Genomic DNA, 23,489 nt, shown 5'->3' with positions numbered 1-23,489 from the left:
ACTAATGGGTTTTTTCCCCTTCAAAGTACAAGCATTTCAGAGTCAAATAGTCCTATTTTTGCATTCCATTATGCAATTCAATCCTACGTATCAACAATATCTGTAAGCACAAATGAAAATCTGGCTCATACCCTACACCAAGTGAACGCAGGGTTGGCTAAGTAAAGAGAAATCGAACATACTCTCTAGACGGAATGTTACTGAGAGTAGAAATTATGTCTCTGTCTGACACACAAGCTTTTACAAATCAATGAAAACAGAAGGTGAAATAAGGAGAAAACAGGGTTACTCACCGTGGAGTAGTAACTGTTTCCTTTTCTGTGTGCAGCTCCCCCAGCAGAGCTGGGTAGTTTCCTGGAGGTGCCAAGAGAGGTTAGCTAGCCCTGCCCCTCATTGCATATGCAACACATCCTTTCACATATCAATGAAATGGTCTCACTATTAGACCTCAAGTATGAGATTTTTGAGTGAAAAGTTAGTAAAAGCTGATATCCTAAGGATGACTTAACTAAAGAATGATTTGACAGAGCTATCAGAGGAAAGGGGGCACAAAGTAAAGAAATACATTGAGATGAAAAATGACTCCTCTACCTTGAGTAACCCTGTTTTTTTTAGATGTTAGTTTTTTGCATCCTGTGATAGCTGGTTAGACCTAAAAGATTATAAAGTGAACTGCAAAAGGAGAAATAACGACAATTTCAGGATTAAAGGCAAGTGTCCTGTGTGACCCTGGAAAGACATAATCCAACTTCCACATCTATAAAGGCAGACCTATGAATATAAACTGTACCACAAATATTTCCTTAAATCATTAACTAAAAGTTCCAAGAGCAAAACAGAGAGATTCTATCTTAATATTAATTCAGCAACCTGTGGTTACCTGACAAAACTATTAAAAATTCAAATGGCTTTAAATTTTCCGAAAGTAGAAAAATATTACCCTTGATAGCCCTTAAGGACTTATTATAACCATCCTTTGAAACTGCAAAGTTTATAGTACATACAAGATACTGAGTAATCATTTTTAAAAGCCCAGAAGTACAGGGTGTATAATATTAGGAAGACCATTTACTTTTATACTTAAACTTAGCTTTTTATCTTCCGTCCGACTCTAATCCCATAGCACAGAAAATATGTGTTCCCATTTAACAGCCACTTTCCTGAACTGAACCATTCCACATACTCTATCAGAACTGAGTTAGATTTTCTTACAGGAAAACTCAGAAGTAAAGTAAGCGTCAAGTTTTTCATCATCTCAGTTTTCCAGAAGACAAGTATTATTGACACATACACAAGGTAAACTTAACACTGAATAATCTAAACAAAAATTATAGAGCTAGGATATTTTATATAATTTAGATTTATATAAGTTTAAATTTTTTTAAAAAGACAACTGTTTGACTTGCTAAGTGTTTCCCAAATTTACTGGTCTGCATTACAAAAATGCATAATGTTTCAAAATACCACAGCCATATTATTTATTATTAATAAAAGATGACTTCCTCAGGCATCATAGGCATTACACTAAAATATTCATCTCAATTATGTGTTTCTTAGCCAAGCAGTGGCTCACGCCTGTAATTCCAGCACTTTGGAAGGCTGAGGTAGGAGGATCACTCGAGCCCAGGAAGTACAAGACCAGCCTGGGCAACATAGTGAGATTCTGTCTATACAAAAAACAAAAAATACATAAAATAAAATTGGCCAGTGGTGATGCTACATGCCTGTAGTCCCAGCTACTCAGAAGGCTGTAGAGGGAGGATCACTTGAGTTCAGGAGGTGGAGACTGCAGTGACCCACGAGTATGCCACTGCACTCCAGTCTGGACAACAGAATGAGATCTCGACGCAAAAAAAAAAAAAAATATGTGTTTCCTGTTCTTCCCCACCTGGTACATTTCCCTCTATTTCCTCTGGAGCAGACTAACATTCTAAGACAGAGTTTTCCTTTCTTCTGCTAGTTTCAAATTGATCTGTTGATAATCTCTGTGAATTATGCTATATTCTTTCTTCACACTAGGCAATGAGATTTCATATCACACAACAACAGAACCATCAATTAAAATTATTTATTAATATTTTAAAATCAATTTAGATTTAGGAAATTTTAACAATTACTGACCTATAATAGAATAAATACTTAAAAAATATATTTTAAAGGTTACTGAATTATTTTATGATACTCTGGTGAGATTTAACACCTGCAAAAAAAGTCAAAATGTTACGATAGGAAATAAGTGTAAAAAGTCACACTTTGCCAAATTATAATAAAATTTCAGATGAAGGCTGGATGCCGTGGCTCAAGCCTGTAATCCCAGCACTTTAGGAGGCTGAAGCAAGAGGATTGCCTGAGCCCAGGGATACAAGACCAACCTGGGCAACATGGTGACACTTCATCTCTACAATAAATCAAAAAATTCGCCAGGTGTGGTATCACACTCCTATAGTTCCAACTACTTGAAAGGCTGAGGCAGAAGGATCACTGGAGCCCAGGTTGATGCTGGGGTGGTTGTAAGTGTGTCACTGCACGCCTGCCTGGGTGATAGGAGTGAGACTCCAACTCAAAAAAAAAAAAAAAAAATTTAGATGAAGGTGATACTAGTTATAAACTGAAAAGGATCCTATTAAGAACTAGTTAAAAGTCAAAGGAAGACTTTTAAAAACTTCCTCTCTTGATAATTCAAAGGTAAAGACCTGCTCATTTATCCTTAATGCTACGTCATAGAATCATTACCCTGCATAGATATACGTAACTATAGCCAGGCACAGTGGCTCATGCCTATAATCCTAGCACTTTGCAAGGCCAAGGTGAGAGGACTTCCTGAGCCCACAAAATGGCCTGGGCAACTCGGCGAGACTTCAGCTCTACAAAAAATCAAAATATTAGCCGGCGTGGTAGCACACACCTATAGTTCCGGCTACTTGGAAAGCTAAAGCAGAAGGAGCATGTAAGCCCAGCAGGGCCACGAGTGTGCCACTGCATGCCAGCCTAGGCAACAGAGACTCCAACTAAAAAACAAAACAAAACAAAAAACTTATTAAGAAATATTTTATATTTTTGTTAAAATATTGTATTTGTATTATTATTAAATATACTTTTCTACTGCTTCATTATATCATATATTACACTTTCACTGTAAATGTGAAATCTCTGAAACAAAACTTTTTAGTCTAAATTTATCTTTCCTTTTCAACTTTTCTGGGAAAAGTCTACAAAGGATACTTAGGATCAATTTTCTATTTATAGTCTATGGCATTCATAAAGTTTTCAACATATATTCTTTTCCTTATTAAAAACATCTTTCATGATCCAAAAACCTAATTGGCTTTAGTTATAAAGTCAAATACACGAAAACTTTGTCATGATACACATTTATTTCAAAGGACAAAGACTCCTGACCGTTAACTATTTAAGCACACATGGCATAAACAGAGCTGTTTTTATGAACTACAAGGGAAACAAACCTCTAAGTCTCCTTGGCTGACCCAGCAATGCATCCTAATGATGACTCAAGTTCTCAAAAATAATTAACATGGAAGATACATACTCTTGCTCTCAGATAAATTATGAGATTAAATGACAACAATTCTCATTGTCAACACCTTCAAGCAGAACCCAATTTATCGATGTGCTAAGTTTGTTAAGTATAAAACAGTGTGTCTGCATGTCATAAAAGGATCGAGTTCTTACTATGTCACACACTGTTAAGATCATAGGGAAAAATCAAAACAATTCCTGTAAGTCTCTCATTTTAAAATATAGCTTAAATTCAATCTTAACAAAAATGAATTTGGGCACAATTGATCTTATATCAAACTATAAAACTAATGAAAAAGAAAAGTTCTTGTAAAAGAACTCAGCAGATTCCTAGGGAAACTTAAAACAGATTTATTTACTTGTAATGACCCTACTTCTCCTTAAATCTATTTATCGGCTGGGCATGGTGGCTCAAGCCTGTAATCCCAGCACTTTGGGAGGCCAAGGTGAGAAGACTGCCTGAGTCCAGGGGTTCGAGACCAGCCTGGACAACTTAGTGAGACCTCGTCTCTACAATACATTTAAAAAAAAAAAAAATTAGCTGGGAGTGGTGGCACACACCTATAGTTCCAGCTACTTGGAAGGCTGAGGTAGAAGGATCGCCGGAGCCCAGCAGGTGGAGGCCATGGTGGCCATGAGCGTGCCACTGTACTCCATCCAGCCTAGGTAATAGAGTGAGGCTCCGACTCAAAAAAAAAAAAAAAAAAATTCCAGCTAGCAAACTTTTTAAAATGTTCAATTCCTAGAAAGAATTTTCAGAATGAAATAAGTAGAAGTTATAGAAAAGATGACTTTCAGCAATGACTATACAAAATATGCAAAAGAAAAGCAAGTCACATTTTAAAACCATTCCTTGAAGCTTTTTAAGATGTTTGTTGCAAAATCAGCCAATAATGATCCCCTTTGTGTTTTTTGAGGTGGGGAGTATTTACTCACTTATGTAATTTTCATGAGTGGGCTCAGTAATAACATGTTGAAAGAAAGGTCTTAGGTAGTATACTAAAAAACCTATTACTTAATTCAGCTAAAGTTATTATATACTGCAGATCTCATGTTAATTCAATTTTTTCAGCTTAAATAAAAGTACTAACAATGGATGAAGTTGAGTTATTTATTCAAATTCTCTGAAAAGCACTGAAAGTCATGAAAGCAAATTGGTAGATCTAAAAAGTTCAAAATCATAATGAATAACATTGAAGCACTTTTTATTAAAAAACACCCCAGGTTTTTTTGCTACAAAATCCTAAATCAACACAAACTATAGACAAAAGAAAGAAGTATTTTTCTTTATTTTATAAAGAGACTTATCCTAACTAACTCAGTAAACTAACAAATGAGTTAGTTGATGTTGATAGTCTTAAAATGATTAACACCTAAGGTTATTCTATCCTGGTACCATATGAAAATCTGAATAAAGCCTTCAAGAAGCTTACAGACCTAAATTGTGCCTCAGGTATTTTTGACCTAACAATGACAAATAAGAAGGTTAAAGTGATAGAAAAACAACAATAATAACAAAACCAGTAATTCAGTGACTAAGACTTCAGATATATGCCAAATGGCAAAATAAAATAGTTATTTTTACTTACAAGTTAGTAACTGCCTCTCCTTTCAGTGGAGGTAGGAGGTTTCCTGAGCCAATTAAACAGTTGTGCACTATAGTCAGACTCTGCAGAATATCATCTCTGTAATAGATAAGACATTTTCATATTTTAGAAGACTCCTAATCCTTATTATTTTTTCTTTTTTGAAATGGGGTCTCACTCTGTCACCCAGGATGGAATGCAGTGGTGAGATCATAGCTCACTGCTGCCTTGAATTATCCTCTATCTTCCCCTCCTCTCTATTCCAGAGACAGGGTCTTGCAGTATTGCACAGGCTGGAGTGCAGTGGTGTGATCACTGCTCACTGTAATCTCAAACCCTTCGGCTCAAGGGATCCTCCTGCCTCAGCCCCTCCAAGTAGCTGGAACTTTAGGATGTGCCACCATGCCCAGCTAATTAAAAAATTTTTTTTGGTAGAGATGAGGTCTGGCTATGTTGCCAAGGCTAGTCTCAAACTCTTGGGCTCAAGTGATCTCCCGCCTCAGCCTCCCAAGGTGGTAGAATTATAGGTGTGAGCCACTGTTCCTTGCCTAGCTAGTTCCATTTTTAAAAGACTGAATAAACTGAAAGATCATCAGTAGCACTATTTTCTTATTTTGTTACTGATTGGTAAATTCAGAACTGCTTCACGAAGGGCAATTTTTACTTGTGATTATTTAGATTCTGTTTAAATATAATCGGGTCTGGTATTATAATAAATATGTTTAATTACCCTTTATTGTTAAATTGGTAAACTGAAGACATGTACTGTTTCTTCGCCTTAATTTTGTATATCCCAACTGGAAAGTGTTTGTACTAGAGTTTGGAAGGCTTGTTAATTAAAGGCTGAGCTTGATGGCTCAAACCTGTAATCACAGTGCTTTGGGAGGCAAGAGAATTGCTTGAGCCCAGGAGTTCAAGACTAGCTAGGACAATACAGTGAGACCCAATCTACAGAAAAAATTTTAAAATACATACAAAATATATACAGAATATATATGTATCAATGGTTTCCTAAGAATGTTTATAGCATATTTTAAAAATACACATTGAAAATGAATACAGGAGATATACCATAGATGAAGAAAGGCACAAAAGATTGAGTCTGCAACCAAATAACACTAATAAAAGGAAGCCAACCTAGACATTTCAAGATCTCCATCCCCACAATGCTGGAGTTTCATGAGCTCGGGCTGAAGAAAGGAGTCCAACAAGTAGAAGGCAAAAGACACTTCTTCTGAAGAAGGAACATGCCACTGGATTCCCAGATTCCACAAGTCCCCAGGTTTACCCCAATTCTAGAAAAGAATAGTGCCTATTCATCAACATTGAAATTAAATAAAAACAACAAACCAACACACATACACACAATTTAAAAGGTTTAAAAGAAAATGTACATAAGTAAAACAAATCTAAGCTAGCAAATAATATACAAAAAAGTGACAAGAAAAAAATCTTATTGTCCTTTTATTATTACTCCTGAAAAAAAGTCTCCCTGAAGAGCACTCAATATGAGTTTACTATATGGGTGACAGTAAGTTTGTTTTGCAATATAATTATGCAGAACTATTTAGATATGACATACTAAGTTGTTTCACACATCAAGAAAAGAAAACTAGAGTTTTAGCTGCATGCAACGTCAGAGAACAAAAGTTTCATACGTTCTAATAATAGTTTTAATAATCCATTCTAAAAATAAAGAATTGACATGTTATATACAACAGGAAAAAAAAATTACCCTCTGAATGCCTTAAAACAAGAACCCAATATATTCTTGAATCCTAAAGTATTGAAAATGCTTGCCTTGATAGGAAAGTATTCAGAAGGAGGCTTGTCAAAGCCACCTGGCACACTGCAGTATTCTGTAGGGTGGATAACTGTAGTAGAACGAAGAAGATGATGCAAAAGGTTACAAGACAGAGTGTAACCCTGCTTACAGGTTAAATGGAGGGTTCTTTGGAGAATCTTTACAAGCTCCTCCTTATAAAGAAGCAATTTCTTTCCATCCACTCGAGTAATCTAAAAAGGAAGAAAAAAACAGTTGAAAATATTTTGGTTAAAAGATCAACAATCAATAATTAATGCCAAGTCAATGTGGCCATTAAAGTATTCCAAAATAGTAAATTTTTTTAACTTTTAAATTTTTTTTATTTTGAAATTGTGGGGTACAATACAGGGTTGGGTACACAAATATTCATTGTGCAGGTACAGTAAATGTTTTTGTAAATGACTTTAATTCATTTTAGAGTCGTCATTTTTAACTGTATTCTAATAATTATTTTAAAAAATCAAAACACATTATCTGAGCTAAGGTTTTCATGTGCTATAGTAACATTCTTTTCAAAAGAAACTATCTCTTTAAAAAGACAAAATGTGGGCTAGGAACAGTGGCTCATGCCTAAAATTCCAGCACTTTGGGAGGCTAAGGTGAGAGGATTGCCTGAGTCCATGGGTTCAAGACCAGCCCAGACAACTTGGTGAGATCACATCTCTACAGTAAATCAAAAATTTAGCCAGGCATGGTGGCACCTGTCTATAGTTCCAGCTTGGAAGGCTGAGGTGGAAGGATCACCTGAGCCCAGGAGGTAGAGGCTGTAGTGGCCAGTGAGCGTGCCAGAGTGAGACTCCAATTTTAAAAAATAAACAAACAAATAATAAAATAAAAAGAAAAAATGTAATTAAATTTCTGAACTAACTCATTAAAAAAATTAAATTTGATTGATGGCCAAATTTAAAATACAGAGCAAAAAAACTCACAGATCCAATCAACGTTTTCAATTAATGAGTTCACCATATTAGAATTAATCAGTCAAGTAGACTGCTGAACACGAAGCAATCAACAATTACCACACTCCTTTGATAATGAGATCATGAGATATTTTTAAAAGGCAAGTATTTACAGTCATAAAACACACACTAGGGGAGAAAGGCTTTTTCCTTCCCATCTGGCGGCAGCCATCAGCAGTGAGCTGGGATGGGTGCCCACAAGTACACCCAGAAGCAGTCAGCTGTCATGTGCTTCCTGCTGCAGCTGTGTTGCTGGCAGTACCGCCAGCTCTTGGCGCCGCCCTGCATCAGACAAGGCGCACAGCTGGGCTACAAGGCCAAGCAAGGCTACATCATCTATTGGATCTGAGTGAGCCGTGGTGGCCACAAACACTCAAACTTGCCAACCTACTACTACGTACTTGCGACCTACAGCAAGTCTGTACACCACGGTGTCAGCCTGCTCAGGTTCGCACGCAGCCTGCAGTCTGTGGTCAATGAGCAAGCAGGATGCCACAGTTGGGGCTCTAAGAGTCCTGAATTCATATTGGGTTGGTGAAGATTCCATGTATAAATTTTTTGAGGTTATCCTCATTGATCCATTCCATAAAGCAATCAGAAGAAATCCAGACACCCAGCAAATAACCAAGCCAGTCCACAAGCACCAGGAGATGTGTGGGTGGATGACCGCAGGTCTCAAGAGCAATGGCCCTGGGAAGGGCTACAAGTTCCACCACACCACTGGTGGCTCCCGGCTCACGGTCTGGAAGAGGCGCAACACTCTGAAGCTGTACCACTAACCCAAATCGTGCTTGCAAAACCACCCCAAGAAACAATCGAGGACAGTCCTGTCTGCTTAACACACACACACACACACACACACACAAAATTCCTAATTTTCAGAGCAAAGAAGGGTTACAGCAGTTACTGAGAGAACTGTGCATCTTAAGTATACAAGCGCTTCTGAGATAATTAACCACATAAATTTATTGTTTATCTGACTTTCTTCTGTAGCTACATCAAGAAATTTCCAAAACTTCTAATTTTTCTTGTTTTAAAGTCATTTTGTCAGAAAGAGCTAACTTCTAAAAGCAAGTCAGCATTTTCACAGTTAAATTCTAAAAGCAAGTCAACATTTTCATCTTCATAATATTTTCTTATTCCAAAGATTTATAATACCTCAGACAAAAGTTGAAGATTCCATAATAACTCCTTGTCTAGCTCTTCCTCATTCAATACATCATCATCTAAAAAAGGCAAAATAGTATCAGGAGAAAAAAAAACTATGCATTCAAGTAAGTACATCATTTTTTAATATTTCTATTTAATATTTCCTTTTTTTTTTTCAGTCAGAAGCCCAGGCTACAGTGTAGTGGCAATTTCATAGCTCTACCTGCTGGATTCAGGTGATCCTTCCACCTCAGCCTTCCAAGTAGCTGGAACTACAGGCACATGCCACCACACTAGGTTAATTTTTTGATTTATTATAGAGATGAAGTCTCCCAAGTGGGTCATGAACCCCTGAGCTCAGGCAATTCTCTCACCTCCGCCTCTCAAAGTGTTGAGATTATAGGTGTGAGCCACCACACCCAGCCAATTATTTCTATTTAATATTCCTAATAGCTGAAGAAAGCCTCTTTCAGGAAGACTTTTTATTTCTTCCTCATGAAGCTGAACTTGCTCCAAAAGGAGGCAAAAACTGAATTTTCAAGAAAATAAGCACACCAAGCAGGACATCTCCCAAAATAACATATTTTTGAAGGTAATCTTTGGATGGTTGTATAAAATAATAATTTAATAACGAAAAATTCTGAAGCTACTCACCAACCTTGAGAGGGCAATTTCCCCTCAAACTGCAAAAGTCAAAACACTGCATAGCTAAAAGAATCTGTTATGGCCGGATGCGGTGGCTCGTGCTTACAATCCGAGCACTCTGGGATGCCAAGGTGAGAGGACTGCCTGAGCCCACTGGTTCAAGACCAGTTTGGGCAACTTGGCAAAACCTCATCTCTACAATAAATCAAAAAATTAGCCAGGTGTGGTGGTGTGTTGCTTTAATTCCAGTCGCTTGGAAGGCTGAGATATAAGGATCACCTGAGCTCAGGTCAAGGCTATGGTAGCCATAAGTGTGCCACTGTACTCAGCCTGGGTGACAGGGACTCCAACTCAAAAACAAAAAAATGTGTTGTCACTAAAAGAGTTCTAGATAGCTCAAAAATTGGAAAGAGAGAATAATGACCTTATGACTTACTCGTTGTAAGCTGAGTGATAACACTGCAGCAGTGGGGAACAAATAGCTTCAAAGATTCTTCTGGGCAGCACTGAAAATATATTTTATCAGTAAGTATTTTTGAAAGGCAAATATTTAACAGTCACAAAATATATACTAGCACTATTTTTGGTAGCAAATAAGAGCTACAAACAGCTACTGAAAGAACTATGCATTTTTAGTATACAAGCATTTCTCAGATAATTAACCATATAAGCTTGTTTATTGTTAAGTCATTGATTCATCAGTTCAAAAAAATAAACTTACCTTCACAGCAGCACGGCACATGTCTGCCACCATGCGACCTGCTACTCTTGTTTCAAATATATGTGAAATAGAAAAATTAAAAACCTTCTGAAGGGCTACCTGTTAAGATATGTAAAAAATAAAGACGTCTAATCAGCATTTTAATGAGAAGTAAACATCTTGTAGAACATAAAAGAATAAGCAAAAATAATGACCAATAAGGCAATTTAGAACTGTATTGACTCTATAAGGATTTTCTTGTAGAACATAAAAGAATAAGCAAAAATAATGACCAATAAGGCAATTTAGAACTGTATTGACTCTATAAGGATTTGCTTAATAATGTCACATTCAAGTCTAGGAACAGTCTTTGCACACAATCCTAATTTGAACAAAACATGTGAAGTACAAGATTCTACTAGCTACAAAAACTCCACACATGAAACTGCAGCTGATGGAAATAAATGCAATTTAATTATATTCTTGGCTAACTGAACATAACAAAGGAAATTCTGTAGAATATCTAATATTTACAATTTGCCATTCTAACAACTATGAGCTACAGACATCTATGCCTACCCTAAGAGACTTGACGCTGTCTATTTAATTTTGTAATCATGTCACAGAACTTTAACTTACTTGCTCAACAAAAAAGAATGAGTTCTAAACATCAGGTAACAATACTGAAAATTATAAACAACTCATTTAAGTTAAACAAGAGATAATTTATGTTTCTTTCTTTCTTTTTTTTTTAGCTGGAGTCTCACTGCCATCCAGGCCAGAGTGCAGTGGCATGCTCATGGCCACTACAGCCTTGACCTGCTGGGCTCAGGAGATCCTTCCACCTCAGTCTTCCAAGTAGCTGGAACCACAGGCCCATGCCACCATGCCCAGTTAATTTTTTGACTTATGGTGAATACATGGTCTCGCCAAGTTGCCAGACTGGTCTTGAACCCCTGGGCTCAGGCAATCCTCTCACCACCGCCTCTCAAAGTGCTGGGATTACAGGCGTGAGCCACCGCGCCTGACTATTTCTTTATATTAGCATAATCTTAGTGCGTATTTTAAACAGTTGCAAAGCTGTTTAGCTTTTAACCAGCATTACACATTAAATAATGATATTTTCAGATTACGGGAGAAGAAATAAAAATGAAAATAAAGTGTACTGTTACAAGGCCACACTGTACATAATAGGTACCAACCAATATGAAATAACTAAATGTTAACCGAATGCCTTATGAGGACAACTACTTCTAATCCAGTTAGCCAGATTGCTATATTTAGAATTCAATTTCTTTTTATTTTTTTAGTTAGTATTTTTCTGTATATTAAAAATTTTAGGCCAAGCATGGTGGTTCGTGCCTAGAATTCCAGCGCTTTGGGAGGCTGAGGGGAAAGGATCACTTGAGCTCAAGAGTTCGAGACCAGCCAGGGCAACATAGTAAGATGCCATCTTTACAAAAAAATAAACTAATAAAATAAAAATATAAAAAAGATATTTAGGCCAGGTACGGTGGCTCACGTGATGCCTATCATTCCACCACTTTGGGAGGCCAAGGCAGGAGGATCTCTTGAGTCCAGGCTGAGCAACATAGCCAGACCCCATCTCACGCTCTCTCTCTCTCTCTCTCTCTATATATATATATTTCAAAAATTTTTTTATACTCACTGTGTCTCAACAAAATTTTATTTATATCATTATAGTGATGGCATAAATAATTTCCAAAACTTCTTCCAAATAATTATTTTTAATTGTAAAAAGATAGTTGTTTCTTGTTATTCAAGGTAGTAATGTGCCATAAATTTGTTGTGACCACTAATGTAGCAAATAGTGAACCACTGCTCCTAGAGGAAATATAGAATTAGATTCCTGAGCTCCTCTGGTCACAACATTTTCATCAACTGATCAACACACAGTCCTAAGTGTGTTTCTGTTTACAGTAGATAACCTATTGAATGCATAGTGCTGATTCACTGACATTAAAGTCATGGTGAACAACTTTAACTAGCGCCTGATGAAGCTTATCTAGCACACATATTTTTTTTTTTGCAGTACGTACAGCACAACTCTCTTATGCTTAGGGATAACACCAGACCTCACTTATGCACTAAACTCCTGGGGGTTATTCTTTATCTTTTTTTTTTGAGTCAGAGTCTCATTCTGTCACCCACACAGGAATGCAGTGGCACAAGCACACCACAGCCTTGACCTCCTGGGCTCAGGTGATCCCTCCACCTCAGCCTCCCTAACAGCTGCGGCTACAGGTACATCACCACGGTCAATTTATTTTTTGTAGAGAAGAGATCTTGCTATATGATGTGGCTGGTCTAAAATTTCTAAACAATCCTCTTGCTTTGGCCTCCCAAAGTGCTGGTATTACAGGAGTCTGCTACCATGCCCAGTCATTTTTTTACCTTTTTTATTTTTTTCTGAGTCAGAGTCTTACTCTCTTGCCCAGGTTGGAGTGCAATGGCATGACCACAGCTACCACATCCTCAACCTCCTGGGCTCAGGCAATCCTTCCGCCTTGGCCTTCCAAGTAGCTGGGACTACAGGTGCATGCCACCACAGCGGGCTAATTTTTTGGTCTATTGAAGAGATGAGGTCTTGCCATATTGCCCAGGCTGGTCTTGAACTCCTGGGCTCAGGCAATCCTAATTCTTGTTGAGAAACCCGGCCTCTCAAAGCACTGAGATTACAGGCATGAACCCCCAGATCCCAGCCACTTTGACATTTTTATACAGCAAAATCATCAACAAAAAGCAGAGAAATGCAAAAAAAGAAAAAAGAAAAAAACAAAAAGGAAAGATCACAAACAGGATACTTGCTTAAGGAGAGCTGACATAAAGAGGCAAAAGTCCCTTCTTTGATCTCAGCTAGGAATATGTACATCATGCAACTAATTTTTTTGTCAACGTGCATGTCTTCATGAAAGCAATGATTTGGGGGTTACAAATGAATTTCATCAAGTACATGGATTTGCATATATGGAATTTGCAAATAATGAGTCCCAATTATACACCTTTTTAAAACTTCAGAATGCAAAAAAGGATAAATTGGCATGATATATACACAGTTAAAGTAACCTGGAAAAAAGGTTTAAAAAATAAAGTTACTTGAAGTTCAGTTTTAAAACATTTTTAAAAACCCATAAGTTCATCTTTTGCAGCAATGTTCTTACCATAAATATTTCTTTGGAACACTGGGTGAGGATTGTACTAAACGTAGAAGACAGGCCTAATTCAACCAAACTTTCCAAGTGAGTCATTTTCTCAGTTTCCGTCTCTTCTCTTGTTTGCTCTAATGTGCTACTTTCTATAAGTCCAAAGCACCTAAATAATCCAAACAAAGTATAATTTTAGCAACTAAAAACTGGTTTAACATTTTTGGTGGTGATTAGATAAGTCTCTGTTGTCTGATTGTCATCAGTTACTTAATTTATACATGGCTCAAAAGCCAACTATCCTTTTGTATCAACAGTAGCTAAATAAAGGTTACAATCCAAAAAGAAAATAAGTTTTCTAGAATAGGACGTCATTTTCTAGAATGTCAGCTAAAGGGTGGGTCTCAGCTACAAGCTTACCTGTCCATAAACTGTAAGACGAAATCCTCAAATTCAGCTGTGGCTGAACAAAGTTCTCGTTCCACCTATAATATCCCAATGTGGAGAAAAATTACAAATAGACTTTGGTGTTTTTTTTCTCTGTACTAACAAAGCTCAATGACTGCCTCCCAAATAGATCTAACACTAAACTATTATATTGGGTACCTTGAGAAACAGCACCAAAATCACATACCAATTTAAACAACTCAAATATACCACATTCTAGAAACCAAACCAAGAAGCAGTTAACATATTTTATAAGGGCCAAAAACAGAAGTCAAGCAGCTATCTTTACTATAAATTACAGGTTTCAAATTGCTGGTATATATAAAGGATAGCCTCTCACTACTTAAATGTTCAAGTAACACAAATCAAGTAGCATGCTTGTAATAAAGAAAATAGTTTTGAAAGAGCCACAGTAATACAGAAAACCTCTCTTTATTAGATGCCAATCCCCTGGACAAATTTATTACTATCATAAAATGATGAAAAAATAAAACACCACCTCTTTATGCTTAACAAAACATTAAACAGTGACAGAAAATTGAAATATACTTCCAGATGTCTGTTGTTTAGAAAAATGGCCTATTTTTTACTTACCTCCTATAATGGGGGATCTGCACACGATCTTGCCAATGAGGGCCTGGCCTTTTATTGACACTATTCTGGTCACAAAATAGTGACTTTACTTTGCAGAACCAATCCAAAATTGTTTTTAAACTATCAGCTATTCCTATGAATATGTAAAAAGAATTAGATTCAATGAATCCTTTGATAGTCAGAAAACATCCTTACTTCTGTGAGGTCATTTCTTTCTTGTAGTACAGATGAACAATCTACTAAAGGCACCAGAGTAGAAAATGTTGCTATAAACTGGAATGTGATCTGTGGGAAGATGCAAAGGATTTTCAACATTAATTACATCATTTCTCATTCAAAAATACAAGTACACTATAAGCTACAATAAATTACCCAAATAAATTATCTTGCGGGGAATCGCACAACAGCCTTTCTGGACATTCTTCACTTAGAATTTAACATTTTAAAGTTCCTCATAATTAACTAGCTGTTGCTATAGTAATGAAGTTATACTACATTTATTTTCATACAGATATTTATTAGGTTTAACCACAGTTCTCCAGTCCTTTTTCACTAAGAAGTTGCTTTGCAGGTTCCAGCACTTTGGGAAGCCGAGGTGCGAGAATTGCCAGAGCCCAGGGGGTCAAGACCAGCCTTGGCAACTTGGTGAGACCTCGTCTCTACAATAAAACAAAAAATTACCAGGCGAGGTGCCAAGTGCCTGTAGTTCCAGCTACGTGGAAGGCTGAGGCGGAAAGATTACCTGAGCCCAGCAAGTCGAGGCTGCAGTGGTCATGAGTGTGCCACTTCACTCCAGCCAGGGCAACAGAGTGAGACTCCAACTCAAAAAAAAAAAAAAAAGAAAAAAAAAGAAATGAAAAAGAAAAATAGGGAATATATAGCAAGCTTTAAAACATCATATAATTGCACTGGGCATGGTGGCTCACACCTATAATCCCAGCACCTTGGAAGGCAGAGGCAAGAAGATTGAGCCCGGGGGTTCCAGCTCAGCCTGGGAAGCATAATGAGACCTCATCTCTATAACAAATAAAAAAATTAGCCAGATGTGGTGGCGCATGCCTGTAGTTCTAGCTACTTGGAAGGCTGAGGCAAAAGGATCACCTGAGCCCAGTAGGTCAGAGCTGTGGAGGTCAAGAGCGTGCCACTGCACTCCTGCCAGGGCAACAGAGTGAGACTCCGACTCAAAAAAAAAAAAAAAAAATCATATAAGCATTCAATGTATTCAGGTTATGGCACATTACTTACAAAGGAAGGTATTATACTGACCAACTATTCATAGATCTAAACTTAGGCAACTACAGATAAACACTGTTACCATAAATAGATTTTACTCTGAACTATGTTTCAAAAGGCACCTGAAGAGAAATTTAAAAGATACTGATTTACACAATTTTGGCTTTAAAATAAAACAAAATTATCAACATGCTCACCATGCATTTACTAAAGTCATTTGGATCCACCCCAGGTAATGCTCTCATCAACAGAGGTAGCATATGTGTTGGACCTTCAGGAAACCATTTGCCCCCTGATACCAAACTGCGGGCGACTCCAATAACACAACTTAAAGTAGCTGTGAGCTGGTGAGGTTCTGTTAATGTCTCTAGTGCAGGATATGTCCTACAATTTAAAAACAGAATTTTAAAGGTTTCTGTCACAGATAAACATACATAATATGCTAACCCTTTGCACTCAGATGTCTCCTCTGAGGGGACATCATAAATCGAGCAAACCACTTAATGTCCCTTCTGAGGGGACATAAAAAGATTGCTGATGATTATATAGGACAAATTTATGCCAGTGCAAATTTTTAAAAATGTATGGCTCCTTGAGGTTTTCCATTCAAATTTCATGAAAAAGGACATAAAGAGATGGAATATATACTGAGACACACTTTTTTAAAAAATCAGCTGGCATTACCTAGAAAGAGAATGTCCTCCTATATCATCTTTGAACAAAAGACTGGACAATAAATTACATAATATTAATGCAGAAGAAGAAAATGAGACTGCTTGAATAGAAAAACACCAAAGATATCAAACAAATTACTATTGCAAAACATGTATCAATAGACTTGCAATGCATGTTGGTGACCGTTTCACATATTACCACACATCAGAAAAATATAAGAGGCTGGGAGCAGTGGTCATGCCTGTAATTCCAGCACTTTGGGAGGTGGAGATGAGAGAACTACCTGAGCCCAAGGGTTCGAGACCAGCCTGGGCAACATGACGAGACTTCGTCTCTACAATAAATCAAAAAATTAGCTGGGCATGGTGGTACGCTCCTGTAGTTCCAGCTACTTGGAAGGTTGAGGCGGGAGGATCACCTGAGCCCAGTGGGTTGAGGCTGCCGTGGCTGTGAGTGTGCCACTGCACTTTAGCCTGGGCAACAGAGTAAGATTCCAACTTAAAAAAAAAAAAAAAAAAGGAAGAAAAAGATAGGATATAAAATTTTGATTTTTTTTGTCATAAACAAGTATCTCAATGTCCAAAATTCCATTATAAGCTAAATATCATTACAATAAAATAATTGGTCCCAATGCTATACTGTTTAATATGAAGTGATGCATTTTTCACTATTTCATAGAAAAGGTGTGGTCAAGTTGCTAGTAGGTGATCTGTGAAATGTCTCTGAGTACAAAGGGTTAAATATAATAGAGTCATAAGTGGTATTCTGACTTAAAGGTGTACAGTCAGCAAAATACTTTAAGTAAAAATCTGCTATTAAAGTTAACAAAATTAGAGTAGTTCCTCATCTGCAATTTTATTTGCTATAGCTTCAGTTATCAGAGGTCAACCAAATATTACAGCATTTTGACTGAGATATTCACATAGCTTTCATTACAATATATTGCTAGAATTGTGATATTGTAGCATTAGTTCTTATTGTTAATCTCTTACTATGTCTAATTTATAAATTAAACTTTATTACTGGTCTGTGGCTCATGCCTATAACCCTAGCACTTTGGGAGGTGGAGGAGAGAAGTCTGCCTGAGTCCACCAGTTCAAGACCAGTCTGGGCAATATGGAAAGACCCTGTCTCTACAATAAATCAAAAAATTAGCTGGGTGTGGTGGGACATGCCTGTGGTTCCAGCTACTTGGAATGCTGAAGTAGAAAGATCCCCTGAGTTCAGCAGGATGAGGCTGCCGTGGCCATGAGCGTGCCACTGCACTCCAGTCTGGGCAACAGAATGAGACTCTGACTCAAAAAAATAAATAAATAAAATAAAAATAAATAAATAAGTTTTATCATAGATATGCATGCATAAGAAAAACCATGGTATATAGAGAGCTCTATACTAGGCCTGTGGTCTTGGGCATCCACTGTGGGTTTTAGAACACATCCTCCAAGGATAAGGGGAGACTACCTACACAAATAAAGGAAAGGGCACACAGACTATTTATGCATGTTTCCCCAATCTCCTGCCACCTCTCTGTCTGTGAAAATTCCACAGTTAAAAAGAAAATAAATGGGTAGACTTTCCATGTTTAGCCATCTTATTCTACATTACACTCATCTAATGGTCAGTCAATGATTATTAGAATTCAGAAATAACAAGTTACAAATACTCCATTGTCTCCATTCTCAGGAATAATCTTATTAAAATGCCAAAATTGGCCAGGCGCAATGGCTCAAGCCTGTAATCCCAGCACTTTGGGAGGCTGAGGAGAGAGGACTGCCGCGTCCACGGGTTCCAGATCAGCCTGGGCAACTTGGTGAGACGTTTCCACAATATATCAAAAAATTAGCTGAGCATGGTAGCACGCGTCTGTAGTTCCGGCTACTTGCAAGGCTGAGGCGGAGGGTTGCCTGACCCCAGCAGGTCGACACTAGGGTGGCTGTGAGTGTGCCACTGCACTCTAGCCTGGGCGATGAAGTGAGATTCCGAATCAAAAAAAAAAAAGTCAAAATTTCTCCCATTTCATGCTTTTTAGAAGACTTGTATCTAAAAATTGCAAGTAAGTTATAAGAAACATGAAAATATCTCTGACACTAGAAATAAACTGGAAAAAAATAAGACAAATGTAATCTTCAATCATAAAGTAAGAATTCAAGAACCAAGAACATTCAATCTTTAACTCAACGATTTCATTTCCAAGACTTTATAGGGAGTTTAAAAAACTAAAATACAGTCATTTTAAATTCCACTTATCCATACAGAAAAAGTAAACAATAAGGAATATTTCATTATATATTAAGTGGAGAAAAGGAGTATTTACAACTAGGATTAAAAATAACCAAACCCAGGGTGAGACTCCAACTCAAAAAACAAAAAATTTAAAAAAAAACCAAAACCTATGCACATTAAAAGGTGAAGCAAACACACCAAATACTTTAATATAGACTACCTTGCCGGGCTCGGTGGCTCAGCCTGTAATCCCGCGCCTTGGGAGGCTAAGGTGAGTGGATTGCCTGAGCCCGTGGGTTTGAGACCCGCCTGGGCAGCGAGACCTCATCTCTACAATAAATCAAAAAATCAGCTGGGCGTGGTAGCACACGCCTGTAATTCCGGCTACTTGGAAGGCTGAGGCGGAAGGATCGCCAGAGCCCAGGGAGCCCAGGTCGAGGCTGCGGTGACCGGGAGCGGCCACTGCACTCCAGTCTGGGCGACCGAGTGAGACTCCAACTCAAAAAATATATGTATATATATAGACTACCTTGGAGATACAAAATTAAGTGCCCAAAATGTTTCTACATTTTTAATTTTTAAGAGTTTTGCTTTTTATTTAAAAACAAAAAATCTGGTCACTCAAAAGCGGACCTTGAACAATTATAATGCTATAAGAAAGCGACTGGTAGTAGTGGGAAACTACCAAGGGAGGGAGGTAGGATTGGCAGTTAAGCAAAGGAGGGAGGGGCATACCTCATCAACAAGGGTACCTGGCATGACCAATGTTTATATACCTAACCTGGAATTGTACCCTACACCTTTATAATAAAAATTAAATAAATAAAAAGAAAAAAAACTTGGGCCAGGCACGGTGGCTCACCCCTATAATCCCTGCACTTTGGGAGACCAAGGTGAGAGGATTGCCTGAGCCCACACATTTGAGACCAGCCTGAGCAATTTGGTGAGACCTCATCTGTACAATTAATAAAAAAAATTAGCCGGGCATGGTGGCGCATGCCTGTAGTTCCAGCTACTTGGAAGGCTGAGGTGGAAGGATCACCTGAGCCCAGCAGGTCGAGGCTGCAGTGGCTGTGAGCATGCCACTGCATTCCAACCTGGGCAACAGAGTGACATTCCGGCTCAAAAAAAAAGAAACTTTAAAAAAAAGTTATGTCACTTCAAAACATCATCAAATTACAACTGAAAGTCTTAAAACAGGCCAGGCATGGTGGTTCAAGCCTATTAATCTCAGCACTTTGAGAGGCCAAGGTGAGAGGATTGCCTGAGCCCAGGGGTTCAAGACCAACCTGGGCAACTTGGTGAGGCCTGGTCTCTACAATAAAAAAAAATTTTTTAAATAAAAATAAATTAGCTGGGCAAGGTGACACACACTTGTAGTTCCAGCTACTTGGAAGGCTGAGGTGGAAGAATCACCTGAGTCCAGCAGGTTAAGGCTATAGTGGCCGTGAATGTGCCACTGCACTTCAGCCTGGGTGAGAGAGTGAGATTCTCACTCAAAAAAAGAAAAAAGAAAACTCTCAAAAACAGTCATTATATTGTCAATTTTGTCTACTAAATATTTACCTTGGTCAAACATTCAATATCACTCAATATGCTGATATTAAATGTGTCCAAAATTTGAGGGCTAAAGAAAAATGTGATGAATATAAAGATTTGTATTTACAAGCTTTGTCCCTTCTACTAAAAATTTATCCCACTATTCATAATTAATCAGTTGAAAAATACTGAAAGAAGACAAAACAAAGAGGAAGTAAGAAACATCAAAACACCCCAAACTTTAAAATTTTAGCTAAGCAAGCAGCTCAAGTCCCCTGTCTCCATGAAGCATCAAAAGACCAGATATTAGCTTCTGTTATCCCGTGGAGACCAGGTAGCAAAGAACACTGGGGATTGAATACAGAGGGCAAATTGCCTATCTTTCCCACTCCATTTCCTACTTAAATTCTACATGTTGGAAGAGTTTCGGTGCCCAAGACATGTACATAAAAATAGGAAAGGTTGGGAAGGTGAAGTACAACTTAACTTGAATATTGATGCATCAAGCACAGAGTAAGACAGCATAAGCAAATGAAATTTACAGATAATGTAGACCTATGTTGGTTAAGAACTCGAACAAGTTACTGTTCCTCAAGTAAATGTAACCAATATGTGTCTACCTCAACAGTAACTAAGAATAAGCTGTGGTCTACCACTAAGGACCTTAGACAAGTTTTTATGGACCCTTATTGCTACGTCCTTCTGGGGTCTAACAACTAACATTCTTCTACTTTTGACAAAGATCTTTAGAGAGAAATCAGAATGCTCAAATTCAGACAGTAGGGGAAGCAGAAGCTTAACAAAAAATTTAAATAATTTGCTCTTGAAGACTCCAAAGAAATAAGAATGCTCTCTGGGGGGGGGGGGGGGCGCACACCTTATTAATAAGGGTACCTGCACAATGAACATTTGTATACCTAACCCTGAATTGTACCCACATCTTTAAAATAAAAAATTAAAACTTAAAAAATTTCTTCCTATCCTGATGTCTTCTCTGACTTCAAGTGGGTAAGATTCAAGTTTCTCTTCCCAGTAGGATTCCCCAGAATAATCATTCTCACATAACAAGCAGAGATTAGCTATGAGTGCAACATGACCTGAACAAGGCCATACAAATGAGTCTCCCTAATCTGATTCTTAAAAATAAAAGAAGCTCTCTGTATGAATATTATGTCTATATTGTGACAATGGCTAAGAAGGTAGAGAGCCATTCATCACTATTTCAACATATTAAATGAATTCAATACAATTCATACTACAAAAACAATATATCTAAGATTATGTAATACATGAAAATTACAAATATAAAAAAATTTTCTTCCTATCACTGATTGAGAGGCCAAGGTAAGAGAATTGTTTGAGACCAAGACTTTGAGACTAACTTGGGCAATAAAGTGAGACCCTGCCTCTAAAAAAGTTTTTTTACTTAGCTGGGTGTGGTTGCACATAAGGGCAGTCCTAGCCTACTCAAGTAGCTGAGGTAATGGAATCATCAGAGCCCAGGCATTCAAAGTTGCAGTGAGCTACAAGCATACCACTGTGCTCCAGCCTAAGCAAGAGCAAGACACCGTATCTTTAAAAAAAGAAAGAACAGAAATCCAAAATTTACTTTCACTGTCATGTTCTCAATTTGAAGTGATACTTACATTCTAATACAGAAAAACAGCCAGATTTTAATTTATGTGCAAACAATTTGGGTAACTAAAATGTACAAATAGTCCAAAAGATTTATGTTATTCATTTCCATTTTCTTCTTTCCAATAAATCTTATCAAGTTACCAATCGTTAATTTACAACATCTTGATTCTTCCTCTAGGACCAGAAACAAGCACTAAGAAGTCAAAACAGAAACCACTGAGAAGAAAAGAGAACCAAACAGAACAGAAGAGGACAGAAAAGATGACAAGCATAACCTAGCTATGGCTGAGGCTTCAACAAAATACATAAACACTTACCTTTCCAGTACGGGAGGGATTACTATTTCAGGTCTCATGAGTGCAAGATTCTGCAGAGCCTGGGCTGCTTCTAGACTACCAGTTTTGCTGAACATAGCCAAGAGGACAGGTTGAATAATGCATTGTACAAAGTCTGTAACATCTTGATCAGTAAGCTTATGGGTATCAGGCACAGGACTTAACCAAGAGGGCTTCTTGTATCTTTCACGATGTAATCTTCTAACAACACTGTTTGGCAACTGCTGAAGTAGTTTCATTAACTTGTTCTGGGGACACAGAAGCAAAACATTCTAAGTAGGTTCTACTTTCTCACATAGACATTCACGGTTGCTCTCTAACCTCTCAACAAAATATTTTTTTAAAAAACAGCTATTATCTTATTATAAAGACCTACACAGTGTAACTAGATTGGATAAAACAATGTTACTAATTAATTATTCATAATAATTAATAAAAATAAGTTTCAAATTCTAGTTTTAAAAGAATTTCTAACACCACATAAATTTTCCATTACATAAAAGCCATTTTAACTGGATAATTTAAAAACAACAAAAACAGCAACAGGATAAAATTGAAAACATGGTTCCATGATTATATGGCATTTTTCTTACCATCTTGTTGCTAAAATGTGTCATTTTGTCCAGCTACCACACCAGTGTTGTCTTAATTTATTTGTATGTTCTACAGATATAGTAACAATTAAATGTAATCACTTACATACAGCCAAAGCCAAGAAGGACAAAAAATGTATTACAAGTCATAAAATAGGCAACAATTAAGTTTAGTCATGTCTTTCAAATGATATTATGAGTGACAGGATTGACTGAGCTCAGGGATTCGAGACTAGCCTGAACAACACGACAAGACCTCATCTCTAAAATAAATTTAAAACTCAGCTGGGCATGGTGGTACATGTCTGTGGTTCCAGTTCCTTGTAAGGCTGAGGCTTAAGAATCACCTGAGCCCAGCAGATCGAGACTGCAGTGACTGTGAGCATTCCACTGCACTCCAACCTGGGTGACAGAGTGAGACTCCAACTCAAAAAAATAAATAAAAATAAACAATACTCACTAGCCAACGTCCATTATTTGAAGGATGATAAAAAGATGTGATACTGTTAAATAAACCAGTTAAGTGTTTTTGCACCAGCTTACTTGGTCCACCCTGTATAGATAAAAGAATAAAAATGTCAGTATCTACATCATACTGTAAAAATAAAATGGTCAACAGGTGGAAGCCTATACACAAATCTCTATCA

At 37.4% G+C, this 23,489-nt stretch overlaps 1 protein-coding gene across 2 annotated transcripts in view; it reads right to left on the bottom strand.

The window, feature by feature from the left end:
- The window catches only part of PSME4 (proteasome activator subunit 4), a 120,549-nt gene that overhangs the window by 56,778 nt on the left and 40,282 nt on the right, over window positions 1–23,489 (bottom strand). For both annotated transcript variants that reach the window (XM_021718780.1, XM_008070473.1), the window contains 12 exons: window positions 23,303–23,395; window positions 22,232–22,497; window positions 16,037–16,223; window positions 14,802–14,891; window positions 13,986–14,050; window positions 13,584–13,734; window positions 10,423–10,521; window positions 10,138–10,207; window positions 9,066–9,133; window positions 6,924–7,139; window positions 6,261–6,418; window positions 5,127–5,222 (listed from right to left, as the gene is read on the bottom strand). In XM_021718780.1, coding sequence (XP_021574455.1) covers window positions 5,127–5,222; window positions 6,261–6,418; window positions 6,924–7,139; window positions 9,066–9,133; window positions 10,138–10,207; window positions 10,423–10,521; window positions 13,584–13,734; window positions 13,986–14,050; window positions 14,802–14,891; window positions 16,037–16,223; window positions 22,232–22,497; window positions 23,303–23,395 — 1,559 coding nt within the window. The remainder of the gene's footprint in view (window positions 1–5,126; window positions 5,223–6,260; window positions 6,419–6,923; window positions 7,140–9,065; window positions 9,134–10,137; window positions 10,208–10,422; window positions 10,522–13,583; window positions 13,735–13,985; window positions 14,051–14,801; window positions 14,892–16,036; window positions 16,224–22,231; window positions 22,498–23,302; window positions 23,396–23,489) is intronic.

Source organism: Carlito syrichta, unplaced genomic scaffold, assembly GCF_000164805.1.
Source record: "Carlito syrichta isolate Samal-C Ts95f unplaced genomic scaffold, Tarsius_syrichta-2.0.1 Scaffold313443, whole genome shotgun sequence".
Lineage (NCBI taxonomy): Eukaryota > Metazoa > Chordata > Mammalia > Primates > Tarsiidae > Carlito > Carlito syrichta.
This window is presented reverse-complemented; position numbering and strand designations above follow the sequence as displayed.